The sequence below is a fragment of the Megalops cyprinoides genome, chromosome 5, assembly GCF_013368585.1.
Source record: "Megalops cyprinoides isolate fMegCyp1 chromosome 5, fMegCyp1.pri, whole genome shotgun sequence".
Taxonomy (NCBI): domain Eukaryota; kingdom Metazoa; phylum Chordata; class Actinopteri; order Elopiformes; family Megalopidae; genus Megalops; species Megalops cyprinoides.
The window spans coordinates 28741815-28752287 of NC_050587.1; the positions used below are offsets into that span (position 1 = coordinate 28741815).

General features: G+C 38.9%; 1 protein-coding gene across 1 annotated transcript; it reads right to left on the reverse strand.

The window, feature by feature from the left end:
* Positions 1-2853: 2853 nt before the first annotated feature.
* LOC118778420 (interleukin-17A-like) lies at positions 2854-6164 on the reverse strand. The gene is made up of 3 exons (XM_036529948.1): positions 6093-6164; positions 3314-3489; positions 2854-3073 (listed from the first exon to the last, which is right to left on the reverse strand). Exons 1-3 carry the CDS (start codon positions 6162-6164, stop codon positions 2854-2856), a joined length of 468 nt encoding a protein of 155 aa, XP_036385841.1.
* Between the last annotated feature and the right edge of the window lie 4309 nt (positions 6165-10473).

The following is a 10473-nucleotide window of genomic DNA, read 5'->3' on the forward strand; positions in this document are numbered from 1 at the left end:
ATACAGGTGAATGATGAAGGGATTCAGTTCAGGTCTGGACAATTCCAGCCATCTCACAGTTTAGGTGGCCTCTTTGGCGCCATCTGGTGGAGCTATCATGCCCCCACAAATCTCCCTTCAGTGGCTTGGCCCCTAACTTCACCTCACATTATCCTGCCCACCTGGCCCTTGAAACAATACAATACAATAAAATACAAGCTGATTTTACAAACAAAATTTGCTGTTCACATTTCTGTGTTGACTGCAAACAAACTGGATTGTGTTAAGAAACTTTTGATGATTTTCATATGAACAAATGTTATAAAAAAATGTTATAAAAAAGGTTAATCTCATCTCATCTGAAAGCAAGGTTGTAGAAATACAGTGAATGATAAATGACTGATTTTCCTTTGTGCTGTTGTAGCTAATTAGATTACTAAAATAGCTGCTGTCTTTGTTAACTTTTGTTTATTGCATCTTATTATTTGGTTTATCAGTGTTTTAACTGTTTTGTACAAACTGATATTGCAGGTCCTGTGTCCACATTATGCTCAGTAGTTACATGCACTTTACAAGCCAGCTTGATTCTGTGACTGAAGATGTCTGCTCTGCCTCAGCCGAGGGCTGATGATGGCACACCTTACTCCGCAGCACAAGCTGAATATAAGGTTTCAGCATCATCTTCTATATGATTTTTTTTCCATAGGTGAGAGAATCAGATTATATTTGTTAAAATTTTTTCACTTACTGCATTTAAAATCTATAAAGTCTCTATAATTTACCCTATAAATGGTTTACTTTAACATTGTTTTGTCAATAATCTATATCTATTCTTTACAATTCTTAAATATGCATCACTAAATGCTGTGTCTTGCCTCTGCTCTTGAGATTTTTCTTAAAACCATGCCTTATGTAACACTTTAAATTTACTTTCCTCTTGTGTCAATATAAAACATGTTATTCCTTTCTGTAATAGGTCATGATTTTTCTCAGAGTCAGAATCAGAATAATATAAACTCATTGCATTTCAATTGTACATTTACTTGAGAATGTTCAATGCTTTCTTCATCAATCCAAATTAAATGTTTTATCTAGTTGTTTGACACTGTGTTATGATTCATTCATGCAGTTTATGTCACCATGGGTGAAGGCTTGTGTTACATTTCATAATAATCATGTTGTTGCCACCGACCAATTATGTCCCTATCAAGTTCATTCCCTAAAACAATCAGATACTGTGTACATGTTCTAGCCCACTTTCAGAATCTATACAATGTAACTATTGTTTGTTCAAGTTTGCAAACTGATAACAGAAACGTGTGAGTATTTGGGTCTCATTGTACCTCTCTCCCCTCTGTGTGCCAGATGTGAAATTAGACATAACCTCTTTAGCTGTTTTCCTCTGTGCACTACCACTTTAAGTTCACCCTTTGGAGTCTTGATTCTTAAGATGCTGCAAGTAAGCAGATGGGTACTGCCAGGGTATGTGGCCAGAGAAGAGTGATGCAAGTCTTATAAGGCCTTTGGGGACCTCAATGTCACAATTCATTGGAATCATAAAGCTGAGCTACCAAGTGAACATAAAGCTCTTCAACACCAGCATTCACACAGCAAACCCCTGCAGGGACAAAAAAAAAATAATAGGGAGATCACAGCTGCAAACAGGACTGAGCAATCTGACTACAGCAAATACGGTGTACACCAGCACAGAAGGATCATGTGGAGCTTTGTTAGAGGAAATCTTCTGTTGCCTAACGTGATGTGGATCGATCTGTTAGCAGGACACTCTCAGATGTACCTCACAAACACTCAGATAGCATGAATCATTTTCCCGTAGCTCTGGTAAGCTTACACTGTTCCATCAACTATCTCTGGAAGGGGAGTGGCTATGAACGTAAAGGCCGAGATCACTCGGCCCCCACCAATCAGCTAACTTGATTTAGAAAATTCTACTGAATTAGGTTGCACATCCCCTCTGACAGCCACAGTAGCAGTCCACCGAGAGAGAAGCAGCAACGGTAAGCTATATTTTACTATTTCGTTGCGTGCAATAAATTGATAGAAACGTGCATGAATCCTTCATCTCAGCTGTTGAATTGACACGTGTTCGGATGTGGTGTGTCTTCATTTGTACATACTGTTGTTCATGTGGCCTTATTATATACACGCTTGTAAATGTTTTGTAAGTTGGTCTGTATAAGAGTACCTGCCGTGTGACTACATGTAACGTAAATGTAAACCTCTACCTACTACATAACATGACAGTATGTGTTTCTTTTTGGGCAGCCAGGTGGCTCTAATAGAGCTAAAAGATCGAGCAGTCAAAAATCTCATTATTAAATCAGCAAAGGTGAGTTGTTGTATAAACTACCCTATCCTGTTACAGCCTTTGAACGTGTCAGCAAGCTTCTTTGCCCGGGAGATCAGGATCAGGCCCTTGTTTGGTAAAGTGTGCCAATGTAAACGTCTGTATTAGAAACCTGATGTAAGGGACAAACAGGGATGACTGGAGGACTGATGCTGTTTCTCTGCAAGTGGGCAGAAACTTTAGTGCGGACTTCCAAAATGAGGGAAACTGCTGAAGGAGCACACTGAAGGGACACAGTCTAGTGCTTCTCTTGAATTCGACTGGCTGCTGGGAAAAGGTGGGCCACAAACAACACAGCCAACACAATTGGAACGGTTTTTCATTATGAAACAATATATTGTGCTGTCAACATCTATCTTCCTTTGCTGTTTTCCACATGAAAATACATAATGATATGTACAAGCTGCATAAACATCTGTAGAGTGCAAATACAATATATTTTCTTCAGATGGGCATATGATGAGTGCAGTTTTGTCAAGTGAGTGTTGAGTTGCCAACAGCTAGGATCAAGCCAGCCTGGGAGTTGCGCATATGCATGCTACCACGACGCTCTCGTATTCCACTGAGTAGGTGGGGCAGCCGCGGCTTTTCCTGAGAACAGGAACCCGGATGGAGAGAGGGATAGTCTCCAAGCTGATGGAGCTCGCCACGTGCCAGCAGGAGTGGCTGGTAAGACACTTGGCTTCATGGATAACTTGAGGCACCCTGTTTAAATCGGTCTTCTCCCTGGAAAAGTGGAAAACATGCATAAAGACATGTTTCAGAATAAGGCCTTCCGGTGTTCGTCGCAGTTTGAGCCTGCTTTGTACTTTGAGCCAAATGCAATGCGAGGGTGAGTTCTAATGCTCCATTCAGGCACATCTCACACACAACATCCTCACAATGTCGCTGTGATAAAGGTGCAATGTGCAAAGGTTTTGGGAGCAGCGTGTGTCTGAAGAGGGGGCGGAGGTGTATGCCACTTACACGTAGGTCCAGGGTGCTATGCTCCTCTCGTTGAGTTTGTTGGCAATGTTGCTGAGCTGATACTGGTACTCCTCCAGGGTCCTTGTGCAAAATTTCTCCTCCACGCATCGCCCGCTTACTGGTCCATAATGGGTGGCACCGAGGATCAGCAAAACCAGGCAGCAGCTCTGCACATACTGAAGGTAAAAGATCTTTTGGTTGATGATAAATTTTAAAAAAGGAGGACAATGGGAAGGTAAGTCGACCAGAACAAAACCATAATATTGTAGTGAGACTTCCATTTATAAAGTGTGGCACCGGGCTACATGAAGATCGAAGAACAAAGAGGTTTTTATATATATTTTTTATTTTTTATATATATATATTTTTATATATATATATATATATTTATATTTATATATATAAATACACACACACACACACACGTATATATACACAGGTAATCAGTAAGCCTAGCTCCAGAGTGTTTCAGCATACACTCATCCTCAGTAAGATAAATGACAAATTAACACATTTAGTTGCAATGCTACCAGATTTTTTCTTTTGTTTTAAAAACTTAGAAAAGCACTTGGACAAAGTTATGCAGGTCCAATAACAGGTGCTCCATGTGTACAAGTGCACCCAGTCCAGGAATGAACTAATGTAAATAACAATGATATCATCCGGTTTATTAAAAAATATGAATGGCTCAGACTGCAGTGAATAAAATCCCTTGTTTTCAATTTGTTTTATTTGGGAAAATACATTTACGAATAAATTTAATCAAATAGACTAGAAATGCTCATGTCTTATGTAGAAGCAAAGATTATGGCAATCATAAAACCAAGCAGTTTGCCATTTTTCTGGCAATATATTTTAACCAGAAGAACTTGAGATCAAACAAGAAAGTAGTCCTATGTAACCTCATACATTTGCTTGTAAAGTCAGGCTTACCTTTAGCTGGATCATTCTGTGTGCTGCAACGGCTCTGACCTCTTTGGCGTGAGTCTTGAAAATTGTGCCTTGCGTTGATGCTCTGTACCCCTCATAAAGTGGCCCTTTTATACAAAAATCCTCAGTGGAAACAAATGGAGAGACAACGTCATGAGAGAATGACCAGCTTTTCCCCTCTGTGACCTTGGAAGGGCCTTGAATTAACTGCGTCATTCGTTAAAGCCTCCCTGGTCGTGATTCTGTTAATGCAAATTTTGGATCTTTTGTTAAGGCCTAATGAGCTTCAGAGTATTCTTGTGAGGGAGTGGCGGGTGTGTGGTTGTAGACTTTTGGGTTGTGAAATAGGATTTGTTAGCTTCCATTGGCAAAAACAAGCATACACCTGCCCCTTTATGTGGTCCGAAGGGCAATATCCAATTTAATTCAACTTCTCATGGATTACTTGTGGATTTTTCCCCCCTCTTACCCAAGTCCTTGTGTTGGCTTTGACCATTTCTCACTTAGATTTTTGTAAGCCTCCATGTTGGTTCTCTTTCCTGTGCTCTTCATCAGGCTCAGCGCTATGGGGGTGCTTAGGGGTGCACTGTTCCCCCAGACAGACCTCAGTGCATGCCCAGTTGTCCCCTTATATCCCAATGTCTATATAGTATTTTTGACTTTTTGTGGATTGCAGTTGCAGCCCTCTGTGTTTTCTTCTGGCCCCGAGCCTGCTCTTCATCCCCCTTAAGCAATACAGGACACACGCCCTCTGCCTGTCCGCTCAAAATGTTTGAGGCAATTTCTCACTGCAAAAGCACAGCCAAAGGGGGAAATCGTGACATCTTGTGGTTTCAGGCAGAAATTGCACCTGCCAGTTGTGGAAGGTGTAACCACCTCCCCGAAAATTGTTGGTTCAATTTACCGCCAAGGTAATCTGTAAAACTGGCAGACACAGAGGGCCGTCAAAAGTCTGGACACACATACTCAAGGGTTTTTATTTACTTTTACTATTTTCCACATTTTAGAATAATAGTAAAGACATCAAAACTATGAAACAATGCAAATGGGATTATACAGTGACCAAAAAGTGTTAAACAAATCAAAACTATCGTATATTTTAGATTCTTCAAAGTAGCAAAATATTTAAAATATTTATTTATTTATTTATTTGGTAAATAGCATCAACTTCACGTCATTTAAGCATTAGTCTTTAGATCAAAATGTCTTTGAATGCATGTTTCACATTACCTTAATCAGTTGTGTCCAAACTTTGACTGGTAATATATGTAGTAGAGGCTAGTAGACCCCCAGCCTAGAAAGGGTTTCCCTATTTTGCTTTGGTGTACTCCATCATGGATATTTATCATTACAGCCTTAGGGTGTTACTTACCCACGACAGAATTACAAAACACACAAAAAACACAAGAAAAGAAAAGAAAAGAAAAACCAATGGCCTTCAGTCCTAATGGAGCTGTTCTTACATATCATGTCAGTGGGGAAGGTAATAGGTCAACAGTCAGACCAAAGACTTTGAAATAGGTGTCTCCTGTCTCTTTGATTGATAGTCAGGATTATATAACTCTACCCTATTTTTATCAAAAACCTACCTATTGCCTGTCCAGCAAGTAAGACGTCCTGATGACCATGTCCAGTGCACTGAATCGGTTGAACCCAATGTAATTCCATACAAACAGGAAAAATGGAAGCGACAGGGGAAAAACACGTTTTGCTACGCTTAATGTTCACACTTAATATTGATGTCCTTATTAACACACCTAATTGTTTGTTTTATGTAGTTTACCAAAGTTTTGCAAATTCACAGCCTCCTTGGTGCCATTTGAGGGTAGCAGTACTGTTAGGAGCTCACCTTTTTGGCTGTGGCTTCATTCCCACTGCCGGAACAACTAGTGCTGACTGCAGAACCTTCAAAATCCCTCATTTTGTTCAAGTAAGACATCTGTGACCCTGCGCTAAGAGAGCTACAGGGTTTTTTTTATTGTCTAAAATGAGGTCAACTGGTCTAATCTGGCCACGCCACAGTAACAAGTGGCTGGGTGAAAGGAGAGTGGAGACACGCCAACCTTCTGGAAAAGGGCAGACTGAATTGTGTGAGGGCACACCTTTGTTCCTCTGTTCCTCCCTGTCTGTATTTCCAATTTGAGTCATTAATGATGAACATGAGCACTATTTACTCATATTCATGCTAAGTACCCTGCAATTTGCATAAAGCGGTTTGGGCAGAAAGAAAAGAAAGAAATGCATGTCCTCTTTTAGGAGTGATGCATTTAAGATCAAATATTCTGTATTATCACAAGTCAAAAGTGGGGCCGTAATTAAAGCCCACGGTGGTCGCATATTTTAGGCGTAGGAGAACATTACTCTGATGTAACCGATTCACAAATAAGGACAAGTCTAGTGACGCACGTACGGTCAGCAGACTTAGTAACTGGTGGTTGTACCCAGCCGCTAATTGTGCATGTCCTTCGCCCATTTTTTATTGAAAAAGCTTCCCGATGGCTTCAAAAGGTTGCATATGCAATGATGACCATTTGTCTATGCCTTACATTAACCTAACAGTGGCCGACAGGAACTCAGTGTTTTTTGTTTTGTCATGAACAAATTGCTAATGCCAGAGCGCACCACAAACTTTGCTGTTTAATCCCTGTGCGGTGAATACACTGAGTTCGAAAAGATGCACATCTTGAGTTGCAGCAGATTTCTTTTTTGCTGCTTGTTGCTTTGATGCAAACAATGTCATGTAATCATCTTATCACATCTGCCAGTCCCCAGTTCAAACCTCCACTATGCTCATGACTCCTAATCCAGAGTAACTTTTCCACAGCCAGACCTTGGTCTTCAATTTTGGAAAAAAAAAATGCAGAAGTTAATACAAAAGAAAATAGAGTAGGTGAAAAATTCTTCATTATCTTGAAAGAATACACCAGCAGTATTTACCAACAGCTTTCAGAGGTACAGTAAGCATCATACTTTATTTATACTGTCATCCTTATATCCACAACTGATCTTTGTGCTCTGTTAATATTATAAGGTCAGACAGACAAAAACCTTTAATTTATTAGCACAGTGAAACTGTGCTGAAGTTATGCAACACAGCAGGCAGGTAACAACATAAAATGTTATTTCACATGCTGCGTGCTATTCTAGTTTTGTACCCTTTGTGTGATATTTGGAATGCAAATAATGGTAAGAATAGTGTTTGGTTAATCCTTTTCAATTATTGAAGGTTATCTAGTTAATCTTTGACAATGATAATTGTGTACTACATCATACAAATGGTCTACAAAACCCAAAATGACTAAAAACTAAAGAGAAACCAGCCTTGAGGGAGCCGCACACATACAGCTAGCAACCACTTATGTGCTAGTAGCTTCACACCTACAACTTTACTTGTCTGTGTTCATTCAAGAGCTATTGGCTTGCTGAAAATAATACATATTTGTATTAACTCATATTGTCAATTCCAAGATGGAGGTTATTAAGGAATATGTCATTACCATTAAGTAATGTGGTGGTGTAGCACAGTGGTTAAAGGAGCAGGACTTGTGATTGAAAGGTTGCTGGTTTAATTCCATGCTGGGGTACTGCTGTTGCACCCTTGGGTAAGGTACCTAACCCACAATTGCCTCAGTAAATAGCCACCTGTGTCAATATATAACATTGTAAAAAACATATGCTAAATGGCAATTATGTAAAAGTACTGATCATTTTTCCATTCATAAAAAGGCAGTACCTTGATTGCTCTTTATCTTCATTTATTGTACATTGTACAAATCTCAATTTTAGTGGTTGAGGATTAGGGATTAGATTTTTTGGGCCCGATGGCAGGTGTGGCATTACTGGTAAGGAAGATATTACTCTACCTTTCCTGGAATTTCTTCCTTTCTGTGCGAGGGTGTTCAGAGTTCATAGTCTCCAACAGTCATAAAATCTTGCTGTCTTGACTCGTTTCATGTTGTCTTCAGCGATCTGCAAAGGCCTTAATAAGACCAAACTGAAAAGGCTTCGCCGAACACATTTCTGAGAATTGGTGAAAGGCTTGTTTCCAAAAACCCCCATCACAATGCAATATCAATCTGCCCCTCATCTTTTGGCAAGCTCGGATGCCTTTTTGCAAGGCAACCAGGACAGAGCCAGGCCATTGAAATCCAGTGAGGAGCAAAATGAACACGAGGCAGCTTTGGTTCTGTTTGGCAGTGGTTTGCAAATGTTCCCATTGTCTGAAAGATTGCCACAGTATATTAATTACATTTTTCCGAGAAGCTAATTTTCCACAGCACCTTTTTAAAGTAACCTTCCCCATCTAATTCTAATCATGTAATAGGCCCATTACCCTTGATGTTGCTGAGCACTTTTCCTGCTATTATCTTTTGGCATACAATACTGTATAAACTACCCAGCTGTACTGAAGTATGCCATTTATTTTCTTTCAAAAAGAATTATGGGAAGGATTCTCATACATTGAGCCAACATTTAAACAGCTTTAAAAATGAATTTTTGAAATTCTTTATTTAATCAATGTTTCCTCATTTTTTCTTCACATGAATTCCAAGTAACTTCCAAAAACACGTCTTCCAGCTTTCCAAACTTCAAAAATAGTAAAAAAAAAAAAAAAAAAAAACTTGACTAATTTGAGATGACGAACTGTGTGCACTGTCAGCTTTAGATGCCAGCTGTACCAATTAATTTAGAATTAAATTAACTCTTAAAAAATATAACATTCTTTCCTTGACAACACCTTATATACCTTATTTTACCTTACCTTATTTTGTACTGTTTTTCATTTACCTCACTTGCATTGTCCCAGAGCCAACCTTTTTTGATACCTTCAAGCAGTCTCCGCAGCACAACAGAATTAAGCGAATAGAAGTGTGCATATGCACTCAGGTACTGATAATTCGCTATACTGTAACCAGATAACAACAATGCAGTATTCTCATTCACTTTCAGCAAAAAGGGAGCAGCTGCATCATATCTGAAGTCATCTAAGATCAAAAATGCCTTCGAATACCTTAAAGCAGACATAGAAAGTAGTGGTATCTATGGCGTTGGTTTGAATATATCTGAAGAATTTGAATTGTTCCCTGATTAGAAGCCTTTAAAATGTATGCATGTTTGAAATATGGAAGCAGGAATGGATTTGTTATGGATCAGTCCAGAAGATGGCACAATTGTGCTGTAAGTGGCTTCGCTTCAGTCAACGTGTCTTTCCCCACTGAGCCTAAGTTGCTTCCCTGAACACAGAACAAAAAAGGGCTGCCAAAGACTGATTATTTAAGTGTCTGAATTTTTAATTTACATAATTGATTTGCATGTGAAACAAGACTGTTAGCAAGAGCTGTAGCTCATGTGGTAGGCCAGATTAGTGTTTGCACAGTAAAACTGCTGTATATGCTTTATATATTAAGGAACTATACATTATGTGCAAATGTATCATTAAATATCACAGAGCCAGGAAACTATGTAATATGTTTTATAAAGTACTTTGATGTTAGCAGTTGCTGTATGTACTTGTACTTAATGTGAAATACACTGCTCTCCAGATAGATTTCTTTGAATGTCAGATTGGCAACAGTATGTGTAATTAGGAGTGAAGTTGCCAATAGCAAATGCTTACCTTGGAACTTGAAAGGCTTGTATTTTACATAGCAATACAATTGCTAGAAAATGCCTGAACCAACATGGCTCACCTTAATAATCTACAAATATTTAAAGTCATCTGAAAGTGTTTACTTTTCACTTCTGTATTTTGAGTTTAATAAATGTATTGAATAGTTAAAATATTACAGTTTTCCGTTGGTGCTGGCATCCCTGTCCGTAAAAGGTAGGCTACTCGCTGAACAAACTCCCATGAGCTGCATATGACCAAGGAATGCAGATTTAGAGATATGACTGCATACAGCTGTTCCACCTCTGCTAAATTCCCTTCCCATCCATGAGAAAGAAAATTGGCAAGCCAAAACTGTCAATGTGCCAATGACTTGTGTTTAAAATATTCAGAAAGAGTCAGATGAGTCAATGACACATACTAACATCTTCAGTGTAAGACTTGCCAGTCTTACAAACCTTGAGGGATTCTGAAAAGAAAAAAAGTCTAGGCAAATAAGGTCTTTGAGGGTAAAAAATTAAAAGTTAAGTGCGTCTCAATCCTAATTACATACAGTATCTGTGTACTTTTAAACTTTGCTTTTATTATTTCATTAGATGTAACGTAATGTAAATTTTGTCAC

Coding starts and splice junctions, on each gene's coding strand:
- LOC118778420 (XM_036529948.1), bottom strand. CDS start 6,164: ATGAGGGATTTTGAAGGTTCTGCAGTCAGCACTAGTTGTTCCGGCAGT. Junction 3,490..6,092: donor ATGAAGCCACAGCCAAAAAG/GTGAGCTCCTAA, acceptor TTTTACCTTCAG/TATGTGCAGAGCTGCTGCCT. Junction 3,074..3,313: donor ATAGCACCCTGGACCTACGT/GTAAGTGGCATA, acceptor CCACTTTTCCAG/GGAGAAGACCGATTTAAACA.